General features: G+C 42.0%; 1 protein-coding gene across 1 annotated transcript in view; it reads right to left on the bottom strand.

The window, feature by feature from the left end:
• Window positions 1–1,083: 1,083 nt before the first annotated feature.
• The window catches only part of LOC127001041 (protocadherin Fat 1-like), a 50,878-nt gene continuing 28,098 nt past the window's right edge, over window positions 1,084–23,863 (bottom strand). Inside the window, exons 18-20 of the mRNA XM_050865211.1 lie at window positions 4,614–4,764; window positions 1,306–1,542; window positions 1,084–1,214 (exon numbers count right to left, since the gene is read on the bottom strand). Of these exons, the coding sequence (XP_050721168.1) occupies window positions 1,084–1,214; window positions 1,306–1,542; window positions 4,614–4,764 (519 nt within the window). The remainder of the gene's footprint in view (window positions 1,215–1,305; window positions 1,543–4,613; window positions 4,765–23,863) is intronic.

Below are 23,863 nucleotides of genomic sequence, written 5' to 3'. Positions count from 1 at the left end.
ATTCCCTTGAGGTCAGTTCCAGCAATGTAACAACCCCTCCCTTCCTCGGCCATTCCCTTGAGGTCAGTTCCAGCAATGTTACAAGCCCTCCCTTCCTCGGCCATTCCCTTGAGGTCAGTTCCAGCAATGTTACAAGCCCTCCCTTCCATGGCCATTCCCTTGAGGTCAGTTCCAGCAATGTTACAAGCCCAGCCTTCCATGGCCATTCCCTTGAGGTCAGTTCCAGCAATGTTACAAGCCCTCCCTTCCTTGGCCATTCCCTTGAGGTCAGTTCCAGCAATGTTACAAGCCCTCTCTTCCTTGGCCATTCCCTTGAGGTCAGTTCCAGCAATGTTACAAGCCCACCCTTCCTTGGCCATTCCCTTGAGGTCAGTTCCAGCAATGTTACAAGCCCTCCCTTCCTTGGCCATTCCCTTGAGGTCAGTTCCAGCAATGTTACAAGCCCTCTCTTCCTTGGCCATTCCCTTGAGGTCAGTTCCAGCAATGTTACAAGCCCTCTCTTCCTCGGCCATTCCCTTGAGGTCAGTTCCAGCAATGTTACAAGCCCTCCCTTCCTTGGCCATTCCCTTGAGGTCAGTTCCAGCAATGTTACAAGCCCTCACTTCCTTGGCCATTCCTTTGAGGTCAGTTCCAGCAATGTTACAAGCCCTCCCTTCCTTGGCCATTCCCTTGAGGTCAGTTCCAGCAATGTTACAAGCCCTCCCTTCCTTGGCCATTCCCTTGAGGTCAGTTCCAGCAATGTTACAAGCCCTCTCTTCCTTGGCCATTCCTTTGAGGTCAGTTCCAGCAATGTTACAAGCCCTCCCTTCCTTGGCCATTCCCTTGAGGTCAGTTCCAGCAATGTTACAAGCCCTCTCTTCCTTGGCCATTCCCTTGAGGTCAGTTCCAGCAATGTTACAAGCCCTCACTTCCTAGGCCATTCCCTTGAGGTCAGTTCCAGCAATGTTACAAGCCCTCCCTTCCTTGGCCATTCCCTTGAGGTCAGTTCCAGCAATGTTACAAGCCCTCCCTTCCTTGGCCATTCCCTTGAGGTCAGTTCCAGCAATGTTACAAGCCCTCCCTTCCTCGGCCATTCCCTTGAGGTCAGTTTGAACACCATGACATGCCTGGCAGTGTCTTACCTTTCATGTGAGTGTAGCAGATAAGGGAGTCAGTCTGGGTGGCGGCGACGCTGGGGGCCGTGGTGGAGGCTGGCACTGGCTTGGCACTCTTGTCTGGAAAGAGAATGGGTGTCGCTGAATGCTGAACTATAGAATGAAAAGGAGGAAAATAAATAAATGATAATAATAATAATAGTAAGCTCACCCTGTTTTTCTGGCCTAAGGTACAGCTCCTCATGGTCGTTCTCCTTCTCCCTTAGGATGAGTGGCTTGCTGTCTGTGGGGATGTTCTCGTGAGCCTCTCTTTGATCAGCTCTGAGCCTCACTTTGAACAGCTCTCGGACAGCCCGGTGCAGGAGGATGTACTGCTCCCGCGTCTGTACCATGGCTGTCGACACATCTCCTTCACCTGCCCAAAGAGGTTGAGGTTCTCGGTCAGCCGCTGTCATGGGGGGAAGAGGAGGATTAGGAGAAAGATGAGGAAAATGGTAAAGGAGGAGGAGGAGATGAAAAAGAAAAGGAAGAAGATGAAGAAGAAGTAGTAGCAGTAGTAGTAGCAGTAGTTGTAGTAGTAGTAGGAGTAGTAGTAATAGTAGAGGTAGTAGTAGTAGTAGTAGTAGTAGTAGTAGTAGTAGTAGAGGTAGTAGTAGTAGAGGTAGTAGTAGTAGTAGTAGTAGTAGTAGTAGTAGTAGTAGTAGTAGTAGTAGTAGTAGGAGGAGGAGGAGGAGGAGGAGGAGGAGGAGGAGGAGGAGGAGGAGGAGAGAGCCTTGATCACCATTGCCAATAAAAATAATAATAATAATAATAATAAAAATAGAGGTATAGCAAGGTTAAAGGTGCAAGGAGGAGGAGGAGGAGGAGGAGGAAGAGGAGAAGAAGGAGGAGAAGGAGGAGGAGGAGGAGAAGAACTAACCTTACTTAACCATACATAACCATACATCAACAAAACATCCCCCCATACTGACTCCAGCTAACCTTACTTAACCATACATAACCATACATCAACAAAACATCTCCCCATACTGACTCCAGCTAACCTAACTTAACCATACATAACCCCTCCCTTCCCTATCAAGACCCCTCCCTTTCCTTCCTTACATATCAACAGCCCTCCCTTCCCTTCCTTACATATCAACAGCCCTCCCTTCCCTTCCTTACATATCAACAGCCCTCCCTTCCCTTCCCTTCCTTACTTGCAAACACCCTTCCCTTCCTTACATATCAACAGCCCTCCCTTGCCTTCTCTTCCCTTCCCTTCCCTTCCCTTCCCTTCCTTACCTATCAAGACCCCTCCCTTCCCTTCCTTACATATCAACAGCCCTCCCTTCCCTTCCTTACCTATCAAGACCCCTCCCTTCCCTTCCTTACATATCAACAGCCCTCCCTTCCCTTCCCTTCCTTACTTGCAAACACCCTTCCCTTTCCTTCCTTCCCTATCAAGACCCCTCCCTTCCCTTCCTTACATATCAACAGCCCTCCCTATCCTTCACTTCCCTTCCTTACCTATCAAGAGCCCTCCCTTTCCTTCCCTTCCTTACTTGCAAACACCCTTCCCATCCCTTCCTTACCTATCACCACCCAGCCCTACCCTTCCTTACATATCAACAGCCCTCCCTTGCCTTCCTTACCTATCAAGACCCCTCCCTTCCCTTCCTTACATATCAACAGCCCTCCCTTGCCTTCCTTACCTATCAAGACCCCTCCCTTCCCTTCCTTACATATCAACAGCCCTCCCTTGCCTTCCCTACCTTACTTGCTTGCAAACACCCCTACCTTCCCTTCCTTACAAATCAACAGCCCTCCCTTGCCTTCTCTTCCCTTCCCTTCTTTACTTGCAAACACCCCTCCCTTTCCTTCCTTACCTATTAAGAACCCTCCCATCCCTTCCTTACATATCAACAGCCCTCCCTTGCCTTCTCTTCCCTTCCTTACCTATCAAGATCCCTCCCTTCCCTTCCTTACATATCAACAGCCCTCCCTTCCCTTCCTTACATATCAACAGCCCTCCCTTCCCTTCCTTACATATCAACAGCCCTCCCTTCAGTAGGTACATATCATCTCAGAGCGAGGCTGACAAACTAGAGTTGGACAAAATTCGCCGCGAAACCAAGAAATTAATAAAACGAAGCAAGAAAAATCTTGAAGAATATATAGCGGAAACAAGTAAATCTAACTGGCTCGATGTCAAAAGCGGCGTACCTCAAGGATCAGTGCTTGGCCCCATGCTCTTCTTAATTTATGTTAATGATATCGATGATGGGCTCATTTGCAAAGTATCAAAATTTGCTGATGACACAAAAATTGCTAGTAAAGTAACTGCGATACTCGACGAAGAAGCCAATCAATGGCAAATGAAATTTAACGTTGAGAAATGTAAAGTGTTGCACATCGGAAAAAATAACAATCGCGTTCGGTACGTAATGAATGGCCAACAACTTTCTGCAGTAAGTAAAGAAAAGGATCTTGGAATCACTATATCAAGCGATTTAAAGCCCGGTCAGCATTGTTCAGAGGTAGTTAAAACTGCAAACAAATTGGTTGGCTTCATCGGACGAGTCTTTAATAATAAATCGGAAAAAGTAATATTAAAACTGTATAATTCGTTGGTTCGACCCCGTCTAGAGTACTGTGTACAGTTTTGGTCTCCCTACTACAGAAAAGACATAGAAAAGTTGGAACGGGTCCAACGAAGAGTAACAAAGATGATTCCTAGGTTGAGAAATTTGTCATATGAACAAAGGCTTAAAGAAGTAAATTTATTCAGCCTATCAAAACGAAGAATGCGAGGCGATCTAATAGAAGTGTTTAAAATGTTCAAAGGATTCAGTGATATTAATGCGGAAGATTACTTTACAATTGATCGATCAAATAGAACAAGAAGAAATCACAATTTGAAGATAAGTGGTAAAAGATTCTCGTCAAAAAAACACTTCTTCTTCAATCGAGTTGTTAATGTTTGGAACTCTCTACCTTGTGATGTCGTTGATAGTACAACAGTTACGGCCTTCAAGAATAGATTAGACAAGTGTTTTGAATCCAACCAGCAACTAAGATATTACTCATTGTCGTAATAACGTTAAGTTCTTTCGAATACTGGTATCCTTGTCCGCTTTTATTGCCCGGTTAGTGGTAGCAGTAATGGTAGTTCTTTCCTCTTTCCTACATAAATTCCATGCAGTTTTTCCATGCTGCATGGTTCTTTTTCCTTTCCTGCCAGCTTTGGCTGGAGGGATGGGGGGGTGGGGAGGAGCCTTCGCCTTTGCTGTCCTTCATCTTCCACCTTTGATTAGATAGTTAGTGTAGCTTGTCACAAACAACCTCGTAAGGACCAGCAGGTCTGCTGTTGTTTGTTCTTCCTTTGTGTTCCTTTGTGTTCCTTCCCTTCCTTTCCCTACATACCAAAACCTCTCCCTTCCCTTCCCTTCCTTTCCCTTCCCCTCCCTTCCTATACCTCCAGCTTCTGCCAACATCTCCACCCCCTCCACCACCATCACCACCTCCACCTCCACTCACCAGAATTGCCTCCGTCAGTGATGTAGTTGATCTTGAGGGTTCTCACGATGAAGTCCGGGCAGACCTGGCGAGCCTTGGCGAAGGAAACGGTGATGTTGCCAAACTGACGCTCCTCCCCCTGCACGTCGACCCAGTAACACTCACACTTGTGCTGCCGGGGAGTCAAGGGAGGTCAGTAGGGCTCAGTATAGGTATTCATTATTTCTGTTTTTTTTTTTTTACAGTAAAGGAAGTATATAACAAAAATAAAGAAAAAATTAAAAAGACAGGATTTGAGAATTTTCACACTTGTGCTGCCGAGGTCAAAGGAGGTCAGTATCAACTTCATTTTTTTTTTTTTACAGTAAAGAAAGTAACAAAAATAAAGAGAAATAAAGAAAAAAAAAAAGATAGTTGAGAATTTTCACACTTGTGCTGCTGAGGTCAAAGGAGGTCAGTATCAACATTTTTTTTTTTTTTTTTTTTTTTACAGTAAAGGAAGTAACATTAAGAAAAATAAAGAAAAAAAGAAAAAAAGACAGGAGTTGAGAATTTTCACACTTGTGCTGCCGAGGTAAAGGAAGTAACACAAATAAAGAAAAATAAAGAAAAAAAGAAAAAAAAAGCAGGGGTTGCGAGTTTTCACACTTGTGCTGCCGAGGTCAAGGGAGGTCAGTATTGACTTCATTTTTTTTTTTTTTTACAGTAAGGGAAGTAACAAAAAGAGAGACAGAGACTGAGAGAGAGACAGAGACTGAGAGACAGAGACAGAGACAGACAGAGACAGAGACTGAGAGAGAGACAGAGACAGACAGAGACAGAGACTGAGAGAGAGACAGACAGACAGAGACAGAGACTGAGAGAGAGACAGAGACTGAGAGAGAGACTGAGAGAGAGACAGAGACAGATAGGGACAGAGATTGAGAGACAGAGACAGAGACAGACAGAGACAGACAGAGACAGAGACTGAGAGAGACAGAGACAGACAGAGACAGAGACTGAGAGACAGAGACAGACAGAGACAGAGACTGAGAGAGAGACAGAGACTGAGAGAGAGACTGAGAGAGAGACAGAGACAGACAGAGACAGAGACTGAGAGAGAGACAGAGACAGACAGAGACAGAGACTGAGAGACAGAGACAGACAGAGACAGAGACTGAGAGAGAGACAGAGACTGAGAGAGAGACTGAGAGAGAGACAGAGACAGATAGGGACAGAGATTGAGAGAGAGACAGAGACAGACAGAGACTGAGAGAGAGACAGAGACAGACAGAGACTGAGAGAGAGACAGAGACAGACAGAGACAGAGACTGAGAGAGAGACAGAGACAGACAGAGACAGAGACTGAGAGAGAGACAGAGACAGAGACTGAGAGAGACAGAGACTGAGAGAGAGATAGAGACAGACAGACAGAGACAGAGACTGAGAGAGAGACAGACTGAGAGAGAGACAGAGACAGATAGAGACAGAGACTGAGAGAGAGACAGAGACAGACAGAGACTGAGAGAGAGACAGAGACTGAGAGAGAGACAGGGACAGACAGAGACAGAGACTGAGAGAGAGACAGAGACAGACAGAGACAGAGACTGAGAGAGAGACAGAGACAGAGACTGAGAGAGACACAGAGACTGAGAGAGAGAGGCAGAGACAGAGACTGAGAGAGAGAGACAGAGACTGAGAGAGAGACAGAGACAGACAGAGACAGAGACTGAGAGAGAGACAGAGACAGAGAGACAGAGACTGAGAGAGACAGAGACAGACAGAGACAGAGACTGAGAAAGAGACAGAGACTGAGAGAGAGACAGAGACAGACAAAGACTGAGACAGACAGACACACACACACACACAGAGAGAGAGAGAGAGAGTGTTCCTTTCCATAATGATCTCCCCTCCTCCTCTTCCTCCTCCTCTCCTCCCTCCTTCCTCAAAATATCCTGCATATGTGAAGAAGAATGAAAGGAAGAAAAAAAGAAAGAAAGTGAAAGAGAGAAAGCAAGAAAGAAATAAGGAAATAAAGAAAGAGAGAAGAAGAATGAAAAAGAAAGAAAGGGAGAGAGAAAGAAAAGAGAAATCAAGAATGAAATAAAGAGAGAAAGAGAGAAGGAAGGAGAAAAAGAAAAAAGAAAGAGAGAAGAAGAATGTGAGAAAGAAAGAAAGCAAAATAAAGAGAGACAGAAAGACAAAAGAAAGATAAACAAATGAAAGAGAAATAAATAAATAAAGGAGAAATAGAGAAGAAAGAAAGAAAGGAAGAAAAAGTAAAAATGAAAGATAAAAAGATAAAAGAAGAAGAATGAAAGAAAGACAAAAAGGAGAAAGAGAAAGAAAGTAAAGAGAAAGATAGAGAAAAAAAGAGGAAGAAAAGAGACAAGAATAAAGGAGAAAGAGAGAGAGGAAGAATGAAAGAGAAAGAAAGGAGAAAGAGAAAGCATGTAAGAAAGAAGAAAGAAAGAAAGAGAGTAAGACAGGAAGAGTAATAAAGGAAGGAACAGAGAAAGAGTAAGATAATTATCTCTGCTAATCCTCCCCAAACACCTGCAGCTCTTCATTCATCACTTCCTCCCTCCCTCCCAAATCACTACTTCTGAGATGCTAATGTGTCAATTTTGTTTTCCCGGCTCCTGCAGCACTACGAGGTTCAATCCATGCCCGGCCATAGCACTTAAAGGGTTAAATAACAGTTTGTTTGCCGCCTGTTACCTTCTCATTATGTAGTATGTTGAAATGAGTAATAATACTAATAAACAACACAAGGAAAACAGTGAGGTTGAGCCATGTAGCAGTGACTGGCCAAATTTGTGGCTTTACCATATAGCAGTAACGGGCCAAATTTGTGGCTTTACCGTGTAGCAATGACAGGCCAAATTTGTGGCTTTACCATGTAGCAGCGACGGGCCAAATTTGTGGCTTTACCGTGTAGCAGTGACAGGCCAAATTTGTGGCTTTACCGTGTAGCAGTGACAGGCCAAATTTGTGGCTTTACCGTGTAGCAACGACGGGCCAAATTTGTGGCTTTACCATGTAGCAGCGACGGGCCAAATTTGTGGCTTTACCGTAGCAACACGGGTCAAATTTATTGGCTTTACCGTGTAGCAGCGACTGGCCATATTTGTGTCTTTACAGTGTACCAGTGACAGGCCAAATTTGTGGCTTTACCATGTAGCAGTGACAGGCCAAATTTGTGGCTTTATCGTGTAGCAGCGACGGGCCAAATTTGTGGCTTTACCGTGTAGCAATGACAGGCCAAATTTGTGGCTTTACCGTGTAGCAGCAACGGGCCAAATTTGTGGCTTTACCGTGTAGCAGCGACGGGCCAAATTTGTGCCATGATATAAACCCCCCAAAATAGATGATACACAAACTGATCACAAATGCTTTGATATATATTATGAAATGGTTTGTGTGAGGGGTGATTTTTTTCTCATTTTTCTCGCTTAGAGGGACCATTAAGAAACATGAGCCCCAAATCATCCCCAGTCACCCACCACTCTCTCTGCATGCCAAGACTACTCACTATGGTGTCCGCCGTGTCAGGTCATCCCGGGTCATGAGGAAGGTCACCCCACACACCAAGGCAATGTTCCTCAGGCCAGGCTTGCTCAGGGAACTCTTCGTCTTGCCCGCTGTCAGGGAGGGCCAGAGGTGTTGAGTTTCCTCGATCGCTCCACCTGGAAAGATGACCAAGCACATGAGGTTTAGAGAGAGAGAGAGAGAGATGGGGTAAGGAAGGAGAGAGAGAGAGAGAGAGAGAGAGAGAGAGAGAGAGAGAGAGAGAGAGAGAGAGAGAGAGAGAGAGAGAGAGAGAGAGAGAGAGAACTAGACAGATATACAGTAAGGTCTAATATTTGGGATGCTTAGCCAGTTTGAGAGGAAGGATGAACATAAGATAACCTTACTCACCTACATATCTATGACAAAATGAATTTTTACTCAAAATGTTCTTGGTGAGTAAGTTTATGGGCCCAAGTGAGTAAGTTTATTGGCCCAAGTGAGTAAGTATATGGGCCCAAGTGAGTAAGTTTATGGACCCAAGTGAGTAAGTTTATGGACCCAAGTGAGTAAGTTTATGGACCCAAGTGAGTAAGTTTATTGGCCCAAGTGAGTAAGTTTATGGGCCCAAGTGAGTAAGTATATGGGCCCAAGTGAGTAAGTTTATGGACCCAAGTGAGTAAGTTTATGGACCCAAGTGAGTAAGTTTATGGGCCCAAGTGAGTGTAAGTTTATTGGCCCAAGTGAGTAAATTTATGGGCTCAAGTGAGTAAGTTTATGGGCCCAAGTGAGTAAGTTTATGGGCCCAAGTGAGTAAGTTTATGGGCCCAAGTGAGTAAGTTTATGGGCTCAAGTGAGTAGGTTCATGGGCTCAGGTGAGTAAGTTTTGGGTGCAGGTGAGTAACTTTTTGGGGTCAGGTGAGTAAGTTTATGGGCCCAAGTGAGTAAGTATATGGGCATTGGTGAGTAAGTTCATGGGCCCAAGTGAGTAAGTTCATGGGCCCTAGTGAGTAAGTACATGGGCATTGGTGAGTAAGTTCATGGGCCCAAGTGAGTAAATTTATGGGCTCAAGTGAGTAAGTTTATGGGCCCAAGGGAGTAAGTTTATGGACCCAAGTGAGTAAGTTTATGGACCCAAGTGAGTAAGTTTATGGGCCCAAGTGAGTAAGTTTATGGACCCAAGTGAGTAAGTTTTGGGGCCCAAGTGAGTAAGTTTATGGACCCAAGTGAGTAAGTTTTGGGGCCCAAGTGAGTAAGTTTATGGGCCCAAGTGAGTAAGTTTATGGACCCAAGTGAGTAAATTTATGGGCCCAAGTGAGTAAGTTTTGGGGCCCAAGTGAGTAAGTTTATGGACCCAAGTGAGTAAGTTTATGGACCCAAGTGAGTAAGTATATGGGCCCAAGTGAGTAAGTTTATGGGCCCAAGTGAGTAAGTTTATGGGCCCAAGTGAGTAAGTTTATGGGCCCAAGTGAGTAAGTATATGTCCATTGGTGAGTAAGTTTTGGGGCCCAAGTGAGTAAATTTTAGGGGCAAGGTGAGTAAATTTCTGGGCATTGGTGAGTAAGTGAGTGAGTGTCATGTGAAGTGTGGTAATAATTTGAGTGGGTGTGATGCCACAACAGTTGAGGCTGTCATTGGCCTTTACCAGGCTGGGCACACTAATAAGGAAATTTGTGGCATGAAGGAAATGAAGCTGAGAACAGTGCAAAACTTAATTCACCGCTACAGAGCTGGGAGAGTGATCAGCTGCCGCTCCTAAAAGCAGCCCGGAAAGCCTAAGAAAACGTCCAGCAGAACTAGAAACATGTTAAGGCAACAGACTGAAGGCAATCCTTGCCTGACAGCAAAGGAATTAAAGGAACAAAACCTTCTTAGTAACGTGTCTCTCCGTACAGCACCGTGACCTTAACTACCGCCGGTGTTATCGGCCGTGGAAGAAGCCCCTCCTAAATGATCGGCTGAGGAAGAGGAGGCTTCTTTTTGCCAAGAAGTATAGAGGTTGGCCTCTCAACAATTGGCGGAAAGTGCTGTGGAGTGATGTGATCAGCACCTTTTGTGTGAGTGCAGGAGGACACACCGTGGCCCCGGCTCAGCAGACCCCAGCGACCCGCCGCGCTACACACAGAAGGCCACAACACACCCTCCCAGCTTAATGGTGTGGGGATGTTCTTCTCATTATGGTGTTGGGGACTTGGTAGTGTTACCGAAGAACACAACTGTGAACAAAGTGTTTTATTTTGAACTTTTAAATGACCATCTGGAGGACACCTTTCACAATCTGCACTCCCCAAAGTTGGAAAGTTTGGTTTAGTGGGCGCAATATCTGTGGTCATATGCCGGAGAGAGACAGAAGGGGAAGGAATTATAGGAGAAGGGAACAGATCCCAGGAGATGGGACACAAACCCCGATTAATACCTGGTACCCATTCACTGCTGGGTGGACAGGGGCATAGGGTATCGGAAAAGCCGCCCAAATTTTTCCACTCCACCCGGGAATCAAGCCCGGGATCTCTCGGTTGTGAGCGAAGGGATGGGAAGGGAAGGGAAAGGAAGGGAAGAGCAATAAAAACACTAACTATTAAGACTTCAACAGAGGTAAAAAAAAAATACCGACACATATTGGTCAAAAAATACCTTCAAATATCTGTCAAACAATACTACTACTGTCAAATGTCTGTCAAAAATACTGTCAAATATCTGGACTCACATGTCAAAAAACCTACTCACACACCTGTCACCAATATCCAAGTGAAGATACAGCTTAATTAACTCTTGCATTGATAACTTGGACAGCACAGAATATAGGACAGAGCCAGGAGAGTGAAGGCAGCCTCAAGCTTGGCATTGTCCCAGAGAGTGTGTGTGTGTGTGTGTGTGTGTGTGTGTGTGTGTGTGTGTGTGTGTGTGTGTGTGTGTGTGTGTGTCCCTTTGTCCTGTTCTTTATTTCTATTTCTATTTCCTCACAAAACAGAAAGACACAGAGACAAGCGCCCATGTACCGTTTTCCCATAAGAACATGGATGCCTACCACACCAATGGACCGTGGTATTGGCTATCATCCGGCGGCGACTCAGAGACAAGAACTGTTTTGATTTAACTCGGTTCCTCTTTTCTATTTCGGGAAAAATAATACTGGCTGTTGTTTTGAGCCAAATGTCCAAACGTGGTACCTGCTGGTAGAAAAAAAATGTATTTACCCTTTGCTGGTAAGGTTTGCATCTGTGTGTGGTGTGTGCGAGCACTGAGGGGCCAATGTGCCGCGGGCCACACACAGTCTCCTGAGCGGCCCAAACAGGCAAAACACAGCTGGGTGGTTTTGTATTTTTTCACCCACAGCTTTATTTTGCTCTCCAGCAGCTTAACCCTTACATTACGGCGATCGTATATATAAGTGCGCTACCACACGCCCCACCCGTACGGGGATCATATATATAATCATCACACTCTACGCTCCCTATGTTTCAAATATACCGCCAGTTCTTGACTCAGAAAAATGGTGGAGGCATCTGGCATCCGTACACACTCTCATTCGTCTCAGCGCGCGTCCTGCTGAAGGCCACAGATCATTTTCCACTTTTGTTCAGAATACATGTCATGTGTCGTGATGCGTCAAGCAGTTCCTCTGATCCAGGCGGAAGTAGAGCGCGGATGAATCAAAGTGACAGTGACTCTGATGACTGCTATGGTAGTGACATTGACAGAGGAGGGAGGGGCAAGTAGAGAGAGAGAGAGAGAGAGAGAGAGAGAGAGAGAGAGAGAGAGAGAGAGAGAGAGAGAGAGAGAGAGAGAGAGAGAGAGAGAGAGAGAGAGCAAGTGGGGTGCCTCCATGCAATGTGTCATGGCCACGAGAAAATGAGCAATATTTTGGGCTGTCATAATTTTTTTATTATTATTAGGAGAGAAGTTTTATTACACCCCCATATATACTAGATGAATATACAGTTATTGCAAAGACACCATTTCCACCTCTTAAATGTCTAAATTTTCCCCGTGCACACCATCCAGAGAAATATATCGCCACCCGTACTCCAAGGGTTAAGAATGATTTAACTTGTTGTTACATAATTGTTAGTTTAAGTACCTGCAGCTATTCTGACTTATGGTCTTAAGGTAAGTGATTTACATTCACCCTCCCCAGCAAACATCGAAAGTCCAGGCCGATACCGGCAAATAATGGAACTATAGCATAAAGGATTTCGTTTATCGGGCCAATATAAGGCCGATATAAATATTCTGCAATCGGGCCATAAGAGGCAAATGTACGTACATCGGGCCAGTACTAAGTAGCCTACATTATGTCTTTTTGTTGTAGTTCGAGTAGTGGACCGGTATATATATATATATATATATATATATATATATATATATATATATATATATCTCTATATATATATATAGATATATATATATATATATATATGTTGCTATGTTGGTATGGGTCTGGGAAGCACACCTGTATAATACCACCATATTGTGGAGGCGTAGCTAACTGATGTCAACATGGCCACTACGGTGTTCGCTGGTCGGGGCTGTGGTCGCTCTAGTCTACAGCTACAGATGCTATGTGGTGCAAACACCTGAGTCATAGAAAAACTTGTTTCAGGCCCTGCGCCACCTCGTGTGTTGTATACAGTGTCCAGTATTATTCATTTATGTAAAGATATGTATACTTTATGTCCACATTTCATCCACCTTCCCTCTCTGAACGCCATCAGGTTTTGGGGCTTGTGGGGGACAAGGTACATAGATACTAGGTTTGTCATCTTTACTACCCAACCTAACCCAGCTAATCTTACCTATTAGACCGGGAGCCAGTGGGGGTCAACCTAGCTGGAAAGGTAACAAATTCTAACCCACACAGCAATGGTCCTTGTGTCTGCCCATGCATGAAAATCGAGGTCTGCCAGGCCTGCAGTGGTGGACAAGGTCATGAGGTCATGTCACAGTTGTAGCCCCATTGCATTTATTAAGACCCTGACTTTGGTCCTGATCTGAACATCACGGCAGAGATGGCAGGATGGTCGCAAATGACTTCAATGGACAAGACAAACAACTTACATTCAGACAAAATTTGGCTAATGTTAACGGTTTGTCTGTAAAAATGGTCAAAGTTGTCTAATTGCCATAAAAAGATGCCATTTGCACCATATTTCTGAACTATGACCATTTTTACACAAACCGTTAACATTAGCCAAATTTTGTCGGAATAGTTGTCTGTCATGTCCATTGGAGTCATCAGCGCCATCCTGCCATCTCTACCGTGGTGTTCAGATCAGACCAAATCAACAACTTTGACATGACCTCATGACCTTGTCCACCACTGCAGGCCTGGCAGACTTCAGTTTTCATGCATGGGCAGACACAAGGACCATTGCTGTGTGGGTTAGAATTTGTTACCTTTCCAGCTAGGTTGACCCCCCTGGCTCCTGGTCTATATAAAGGTTATGTAATTAACATACAGCACTGCAAAGCTGACTTTGTGTACTACAACTTCAGTTTTGTCACAATACATGATGTGGATGTGGACCTAAAGTAAATAAATCATAGGAAAATTTTTACTTTACATGCACTGCAATATATGAGCATAAGTATTTTTTTTTTGGTGAGTTTTGATGTGCTTTTAACTGATGTGACATTCCTTCCTGTCATAAATCACATTTTACCGTTTACCGTTGATGAGGTTTCAGGCCCTGCTCTGCCACTGATGCAGCGCTTTACGAGGGCCGTCAACAATTTCAACGTTAGCCTCAATAATAGTCTTTGATGCACTTATTCTCAAACATTGTAGTGAGTGAGTGAGTGTCTTAATTTCTTTTACGAATAATATCACATATAACAACTGGTTCAGTGTTCATGTCCGCTATTTTCATTATAGAATCACAATTAAACATTCAACAATTATTTCCAGCACACTGAACATTCATCACAGACAATTTATCTTTGAGTACAGACACTAATTAATAGCCATGATCGGTCATGTTACGAATTCTCTCAATTTCAGTCTGGAGAACTACACAACACTGGTCATTCGCTGAGTGGTTGATTTCAGGCTTCTTGTATCTCACACAATTTATGCATTTCTTCTCAGCCATGGTGCACTCCTGTGATTCATGATTGCCAGCGCATTTGAAACAATTTGGGGCATCTCCATTGGTCTTGGCAGTACAGTTGGCCTCAAGATGGCCAAATCTCTGACAGTGATAGCATATAATTGCATGGTATCTGTCTCTCACTGTGTATATTCCCCATTCTCTAACTGCACAACCCCCTTTGCCCTCCCAGCCCCAGCAATACCACTAAAATCAGTTATTTGAAACAAAAAAAAAAGAAAAAAAAAACACCCAACAAAACACAATCAGAACTCACCAGGCCACCTGTCTACAAGGCTGGTATAGTATTTTTTAATCTTAGATAACGGGGGTTTGCAATGGAAAGTATATATAAAATTGTATAACTGCTGGTAAATCTTAAGAATACCGGCTCCTAGCGGGTGCGCGTTTAGGGCACGGTGTGGTGGTAATTACAACATTTCTAGCACGTACGACGGGGTTTTGACAAGCGGACAGGCGTGTTTATGTCACAAGGGTGTATTTTTCCTTCAGGTTCTTCCCTTTCATCACCCTGGAGCTCACAGTCTCATCGCCCATCGACTTAGAAGAAATTGTGAGGCCAGTATGGAAAAACACACCCTTGTGACATAAACACGCCTGTCCGCTTGTCACAACACCGTCGTACGTGCTAGAAATGTTGCAATTATCACCACACCGTGCCCTAAATGCACTTCCGCTGGGAGCCGCTATTCTTATGAATGTGATGTAAGGCCCAGCACCTCGATAGCTAGCACTAGTAGTACTATGATTGCTAGTAGTGACACTAACACCTCAGGAAGCGGAAAGTATAGAAGGTGCCACTGCTGCCTACTGTTGACAATTCAGAGGAAGATAAAGATTATGAGGAATATGCTAGTATTTTCTGTGGTACCAGTGATTCTTCCAAATCTGAAGCAGGACTTGATAACTTTGTTTTTATAACTTTAATTTTAGTATCAGCAGTCCCTAAGCTGATTGGCAGGGCATCTGGCCAGGCTCCAGACCAGTGCAATGGGCCATCTATCCATGCTACCTAGATAATACATCTAGGTAGCCTCGACAGATGTGTGTGTGTGTGTGTGTGTGTGTGTGTGTGTGTGTGTGTGTGTGTGTGTGTGTGTGTCCAACTTAGCCTTGAATCCCTGTATACTTCTTTCATTTACTATCTCCTCATCCAAACTGTTTCATACATCAATTCTTCTATATGGGAAACTACTTTTTGACATCTCTTCTACAATCACTCATCTTCAGTCTCCTTCCATGTCATCTAGTATATCATGTAACCCATGCCATCAAGTTATCAAGTCCCCCCTTTCTCTCCTTTTTCCAATGTTGGTAGATGCAACTTTGCCAATCTTTCATCATATGACAAGTCCCTGATACTTGGCACAATCTTTGTTGCCACTCTATGAACTCTCCAACTTCCTTATGTCCTTTTTCTTGCAGGGCGACCACACTACAGCTGCATACTCCAGTCTAGGTCTAATCAGTGATATAATCATCTTTCTGATCATCTCTTCAACCATATATGCAAAAGCCAGCCTTATTCTTCTCAACAAGTTATATGTTTCCCCCGTAATTTTGCTAATATGTCTCTTCGGGGTAAAATTTCCAGTCGCTGTAACACAAAATCTTTTACATCTTCTGATCTACTCAACCTCTCACCATTCAACACATAACTTCCTTTTACTCTCCTCACACTCTTTCCAAACTCCATTACTTTACATTTCTATAGATTAAACTCTATTTCCCATCTGTAACTCCACTCCAATATCTTGTTCAGATCCTCCTGCATCACTCCACAATCTTCCTCACTCTCAGCTTTTTTTTAACAACTTGGCATCAGCTGCAAAAAAGGCTCATGTAGCTATTCACACTCTGTCATATTATTTATATAGATTGCAAACATGATTGGTGCCAGTACTGAACCTTGGGGCACTCCACTTTCGACCTTCCTCCACGAAGACTCCCAATCTTTTACCGCTGTTCTCATTTCTCTATCAATCAAGATACTTTCCATCCATCTCAGCAAACCACCCCTCAGACCACAGCAACCTCCCATGCAGCACTCTGTCCAAGGCTTTGTCCAAGGGGGGATGGAGGTGTAATTTATTTTCTTTTATATTCTTACTTATCTCAGGTCTGTATTAAAATGTCGCTATTATTTCATGTTTTCAAAGTTGCTAGTATTTATTTTTGAAAGAAAGAGATTATTTTAGCACAAAGTATATGCATTAGCTTTTTATTAAAATGTTACTATAATTTAATGTTTAGTGTCTAGTGTTTATTTTTGAACGGAAATTATTATTTCACCACAATATACATATATACATTAATTTTAGTAAAACATTCCTATTATTTCATGTTTACAAAGAGTTTCAATGTTTATTTTTTAATGAAGAGTATTATTTCACCACAAAGTATATGCATTTTTGTTAATGTTCCTATAATTTCATGATTACAGAGTTTCTAGTCTTTATTTTGTAAAGGAAAGTATTACCTATTTCACCACAAAGTATATGCATTAGCATACCTGGGCACTTCCACTTTCCTCGTCCGGACCTCCGCTCTCCGCACCTGCGGTTCGCCAAACGAGGTGCGGAAGCCGAAGTCTTGAACGTTTCAAAAGTGCGAAGTAACAGGTGCGGACAGGGGAAATTTTGGGTCAGACTTCCGCACCTGAGATTTTCAAAGATAAAAACGAAGACGACAAACAGTCCAGCGGCATTACTTTCAGGCGTTTTGGGGCTATGTGCTACCAGCTGATCACTGTGTCAATTTTCTTTTTCTTTTCAGAATCTTTTTTACATTTAGTGATTCACTGCGATTATTTAGTGTTTAGTGTTTACAAATAAACATGGACAGATACGTGAAAAGAGGTGATAGCGACAGGAGCAGGAGTGTGTCAGGGGATAGTAGCGTCAATAGCGTGAGCTACAGAACCAGCACGCCTGCACCCGTCATCCTCCAGAACCCCTACGCCGCTGACGTCAGACATTTCCTTGTCTGACGTGGAGCTGGAACCTTCCAGTGTAATGCCAGAATTTAATTAAGAATGGGAAATGTAAATTAAGGAGAATAAGCCGTTACATAGAACATTCCAGACTACGCTTGAGAGGCCCACCCATTTGAAGGTAAATATATATATATATATATATATATATATATATATATATATATATATATATATATATATATATATATATATATATATATATATATATATATATATATATATATATATATATATATATATATATATATATATATATATATATATATATATATATATATATATATATATATATGCCTTGTACTATTTTGTTTTATTTTTGAGGTGCGGACTAGTTTTTCAGGCGCTTTAATAGTTTTTATGCATAGTAGCGGAGGTGCGGAGGACAGTGGCGGACCGAGGTAATTTTTAGGCGCGGAAGTACAGGTGCGGACTACCTGCGTCCGAAGTGCGGAGGAGCGGTAGCGGACTACCCCAAATCCAGTAACGCGCCCAGCTCTGTGCATTAGTATAAGCAAGTTTTCAGAGGCTGCATAATATGTATTGCTTTTTTCTTATATTGAAAGTTAAGAGGCTGTGAAGAGGCTGTAATTGATTTTGCTATATTTTGTAAGTATTTCTAATAGAACTCAAGTTTGAATATGTCGCTTTTAATCTTTGGTGTATTTACCTAGTTGTATTGTACAGGGTTTGAGCAAAGCTTATAAGTCCTGTCTCCATATCTATATTCATCCAGTTTCTCTTTAAACATGTGTGTATGTGTGTGTGTGTGTGTGTATATATATATATATATATATATATATATATATATATATATATATATATATATATATATATATATATATATATATATATATATATATATATATATATATATATATATATATATATATATATATATATATATATATATATATATATATATATATATATATATATATATATATATATATATATATATATATATATATATATATATATATATATATATATATATATATATATATATATATATATATATATATATATATATATATATATATATATATATATATATATATATATATATATATATATATATATATATATATATATATATATATATATATATATATATACTGCAGATATACAGGGCAATGTGGGCAAGCAAATAAGATTAGGTATTGACGCGATATCGGCAAGCAAGCAAAATATATTCTGTACGGCAGTGGTCCAATATCGGCAAGCGCCGGTATAATGGCATGATTATGGCTGCCAGCTTCACCCAGGCGCTGGACCATTATTAGCTGATACTTATCATGATTGCAAACGGATAATGGACCTAGATCGGGCCTGTACCGGCTGCCAGATTTTACGTAGTCGGTCCGATATAGTAAAAATCGGAATGCCGATACTGGCCAACATTGGTCCGTACATTCAATGTTTGCTGGGTCTCCAGCGAGAGGGCATCTGTAAATCACTTATCTTAAGACCAGAAGTCAAAATAGCTGGTAACAATTATGTAACAGCAAGTTAAATCATTCTTAAGCTGCTGGAGAGCAAAATAAAGCCCTGGGCAAAAAAATACAAAACCTCCCAGCAGTGTTTTGGCTGTTTGGGCCGCTCAGGAGACTGTGTGTGGCCCGCGGCACATTGGCCCCTCAGTGCTCACACACAAACCTTACCAGCAAAGGGTAAATACATTTTTTTTCTACCAGCAGGTACCACGTTTGGACATTTGGCTCAAAATGACAGCCAGTATTATTTTTTCCCGAAATACAAAAGAGGTACCGAGTTAAGTCAAAACAGTTCTTGTCTCCAAGTCGCCGCCGGATGATAGCCAATACCACGGTCACTATGCGAGCTGATGTCTCACTATAAAAGCAGTGCCTACTGTATCCATATTTCCATGGCACTAACTGTACCACTCCTTTGTTAAGAAACATTTCCTTCCTCATTTTTTCCTACAACCTTAAAACTCTGTGTCTCCACTTCCCCTTTTCAAAATATGAACTTTATATGTTCTTTATCTCATTCCTCTACCTCTCATTATGTGGCCATTAACTGTGAGGCAAAGGGTATCTGATATAACTGTCCATCACTTGCATAACAAAGGTGACACCACAGGACACAGGGAAGGCTTTAGAGTGAAGACACCATGACTCTTGCATTAATAAGTTGGACAGCACAAGACAGCTGATAAGTCCAGGCACTCAACAGGAACAAAAATGTGAAGACACCATGACTCTTGCATTAATATGTTGGACAGCACAAGACAGCTAATATGTCCAGGCACTCAAAAGGTATAAAAAGTGAAGACACCATGACTCTTGCATTAATATGTTGGACAGCACAAGACAGCTGACAAGTCCAGGCACTCAACAGGAACAAAAATGTGAAGACAACTTGACTCTTGCATTAATATGTTGGACAGCACAAGACAGCTGACAAGTCCAGGCACTCAACAGGAACAAAAATGTGAAGACAACATGACTCTTGCATTAATATGTTGGACAGCACAAGACAGCTGATAAGTCCAGGCACTCAACAGGTATAAAAAGTGAAGACACCATGACTCTTGCATTAATAAGTTGGACGGCACAAGACAGCTGATAAGTCCAGGCACTCAAAAGGTATAAAAAGTGAAGACACCATGACTCTTGCATTAATAAGTTGGACGGCACAAGACAGCTGATAAGTCCAGGCACTCAACGAACAAAAAAGTGAAGACAACATGACTCTTGCATTATTTTTTTTAATCAGACACTCTAAAAAGATGATAGTGAAAACACCAGTTAACTCTCACATCATTAAGTTGGACAGCACAGGACAAAGGGAAAGCATGAGAGAGTGAAGATACCGGATAACTCATGCAACATTAAGTGGGACAGACTCACCATGGAGGTTGGGTTAGCTGGGCATCCTTTACAGGGGTGGTGAGGGCGCAGTCATCAGGAGTAGCTCACAGCAGGAGTTTCAGTACACTCTCTGATTGGCTGCCACGACCTTCACTGTAGCCAATCTGAGGGGGTATTAGTACATCAGTCGGGAACTTGAAATGGCTGAGAGTAAACCTACAGCTTGCCAAGTCAATCATCCACTCCATCAGTAAGTTATTTACTTAATCTCACAGTTATTCATTCATCAGTCACTCAATCTTACACACACACACACACACACACACACACACACACACACACACACACACACACACACACACACACACATATGCGGAGGCAGTGTGGTCTCCCCATAAGAAGAAACACATAAAGAAACTAGAAAGAATACAAAAGATGGCGACAAAAATGGTTCCAGAGCTGGAGGGATTGACATTCGAGGAAAGACTAAAGGAAATGGACTTACCAACACTAGAATAAAGAAGAGAGGGTAGACCTAATACAAATCTACAAATTATTGAGCAAAATGGAAGAAGTAGACAACGAGGAGTTACTACTAAAAGAAGAAATTACCACCAGGAACACAAGAGGACACAGTAAAAAATTGAGGAAGGAAAGATGCTTGAGACATAAAGAAATATAACTTCCATAAAAGAAATATAGAGGTTTGGAACAGACTAAGTGAGGATGTAGCATCGGCGAGGAGTGTGCAAAGCTTTAAGGAAAAGTTGGATAAATGTAGATACGGAGACGGGACCACACCAGCGTAAAGCCCTGGCCTGTAAAACTACAACTAGGTAAATACAACAACTAGCTAAATACACACACACACACACACACACACACACACACACACACACACACACACACACACACCTGATGTGATAACCTGTTGATGCAGTGGGTTAAAGGAGAAACAAGGCTGAGAGGGGATGACCAACCATTAAGACTTGACCTAATTTTCACAAAAAATGTTGAGTTAGATAAAGGAGTCAGTGACGAGTGCCCCTCAGGAAAAAGTGGCCATGAACTATGACATGAAAACTATGGAAGGATATGAATATCAAGATGAGGCATATAAGGAAAAAAGGAAAACTACACAAAGGAAGATTATGCTGGACTCAAGAACTCCTACGCTGGGGTAGACAGGTGATATGAAGAAGAAGGAGGAGTATTGATATTCAAGAGAAATTTGACTTTTATGAATATCTACAACAGAGGAGAATAGAGAGATATGTTCCATACTACAGTAAAAACTAAAGGAGAGAAAACATGGTTTGGATGGAGGGTGTGAAACAGCAAAACAAAACAGAAAATAAGGCATTGGAATATTTTAAAGATTTATGGTGTGGAGGAAAACTGCTTGGAGTGCAATAAAGTCTTTCTATGGAGGATGCATCTGCATGTGTCAAAATTACTGGAGAAACAAGTAGAACATTTTGAGATAAAAGTGGGCTTAAGACAAAGGTGCGTCATGTCACCATGGTTATTCAAAATATTTATATGGATGGTGTCATTAGAGAAATGAAGAGGGCAAAGTTGGAGAGATTTAAAGTTGAATTGAGACTGTTCGATGAGGGAAGGAAAGTGGGTACTGAATTCTATACTGTTTGCTGATGACCGCCACGGTGCTCATTGCAGAAAATGAAAGTGACCCCACAAAATTTGAATCAGTGTTTTTGATAGTGTCTGTAATAGGAGAAAGCTGAAAGTAAATGTCAACAAAAGTAAAGTGATGGTTTTGAGGCAGAGAAGTAGGCTGAAGTGAGGTTGTAGATTTTGTATGCCCACTTATAGAGTGGGAATCAGATGAATGTGAAAAGAATGCAAAATAATTTTGAATGGTGAAGAAATGGAGAGGTCAATGAGTTTAAGTACCTTGGATCAGTTATGTGTATGTGCATGTGGTGGTATGGAGAGGAGAGATAAGAGAAAGAGCGTTACAAGGAAAGAAGGGTGGTAGGGTCTTTGGGACAGATCCATGAATGGCAGAAGTGTGAGCATGGAGTAAAGAGGATTTGAGAAAATACAATAATATAATGTACCAACCCTCACATATGCAAGTGAAACGTGACCTGGAATGAAAGTCAGAGGTCTAGAGATGCAGGCAGTTGGGAAATGAGTTATTTGAGGAATGCTTGTGGTCAATTGGCCAAGGCAGAATGGATGGAATGAGTAATGAGAAGTGTGTCTGAGAGCATTTTGGAAGGTGTCACGAAGGGTGAAGGGAAGAAGTATGTGGGAGTGGTGGAAGGAGAGTGAAAGCGACAGACCTTAAAGTGGTTTGCAGCCCACATGGAGCGAATGGAGGAGAGTATGATGAAGCCAGAAGGGTGTATGTGAGTGAGATAAGAGGGAGGGAATGCTGGAGGACGACCTCCAGTGAAATGGAGGATAGGGTGCAAAGTACATTGGGAGAGGGAAAGATCTTTGTGAGAAACTCTGAGCAGAGCAGGAGGAGTGTCTGGATGAGAGAAAGTTAGGGTTCTTCTGCCGTGGCCATCCCCTGGTGGAAACTCCCACGAGCAGGCATCGATGAAATGATGATGATGATGACCAAATAAGAACAACAGACAAATATAAAAAAGAAAGAAATGAATAATGTGAAAATAAAGGAGAGAGAGAAGCTAAATTTGAAAGAAGAATGGATTTTAGTTGTGAGGACAAGACCAAAAGTGTTTACAAATACATAAATGGGAAGTTAAAAAGAAATGAAAAGGAGTGGAAGAGCTAAAAGAAAAAAAAAATGCACGAGACGACGAAGAAATTGCAGAAATATTAAATAAAATTTTCCATGAGAAGTATTCTACGAAAGAGACCGACTTTGAGTAGCAGGGGCTTTAAGAAAATTGTAATAGAAGGGAACCTAAATTGTATGAGGTTGAAGAGGGAGACTGTTGAGGCTGATAGAAAACCTTAGATGGAAAGGAAAGCTATGGGGCCGCATGGAAATCTCCAGTCAAGTGCTGAAGAAAAGAGTGTACCAAATGAATTATTGGAACCACTTTCTTGACACAATAACATGCTCTATAAATACAAGAAAGTGCCCTTAAAAAAAGTGGAAGAAGAGTGAACATTGTACCCAATTCATAAGTGGAGATAAAACTGAACCATTAAATTATAGAGCCAGTCTCTTTAACCCCGTACAGTGTTTAGTTTACATACATATAAAGGTACCTCTTAGGGAAGTGTTTAATGCGATAGCATATATCACATGAGGTTTTTGAGGGCTTATACGCCCTTTATTTACATGTTGTGTATGTAACATTGTTCATTGACAGTGAGAGGAATAATTTGACAAGTCTTGGTATTTTTTAAATGGATGTTAAAAAGGGCCTTTCTGTACATTTGTCTGCATTCCAACAAAAATCATTATAACAAGATGAGTGGATTACTTTCTTCCTGAGTGATTACTCCTTGATTCTATAATCAATGATAAGGCATGTGGAATTGTAAATTATGGTTCAGAGTAATTGGAAATGAAAACTTATCGTCGGAAGCTTCATGAGTGTTTTGTTGAACTTTTTGTGAACAACGGCTGTAGTACACACGGCCTTGAAGTGTTGCCCTGAGAATCAATCATTTTCTTGTACCCACAATTTGTTTATTTTTTTAGGTTTTTGTGATGTAAATAAGTACTAATACATTACTCAGGCTTTTAGGAGTGGCAGTAGAAGTGTTTATAATGGAAAGAATATAGGCTCCTAAAAAAATTTAAAATAAATTTCCTTTCCTGAAGTAGCAACATCGTTAGCTCTGAGGCAGCAGAAAAAATATGAACAGACAAGGAACACTCTAGGGTTT

Source organism: Eriocheir sinensis, chromosome 20 (assembly GCF_024679095.1).
Source record: "Eriocheir sinensis breed Jianghai 21 chromosome 20, ASM2467909v1, whole genome shotgun sequence".
NCBI lineage: Eukaryota > Metazoa > Arthropoda > Malacostraca > Decapoda > Varunidae > Eriocheir > Eriocheir sinensis.
This window is presented reverse-complemented; position numbering and strand designations above follow the sequence as displayed.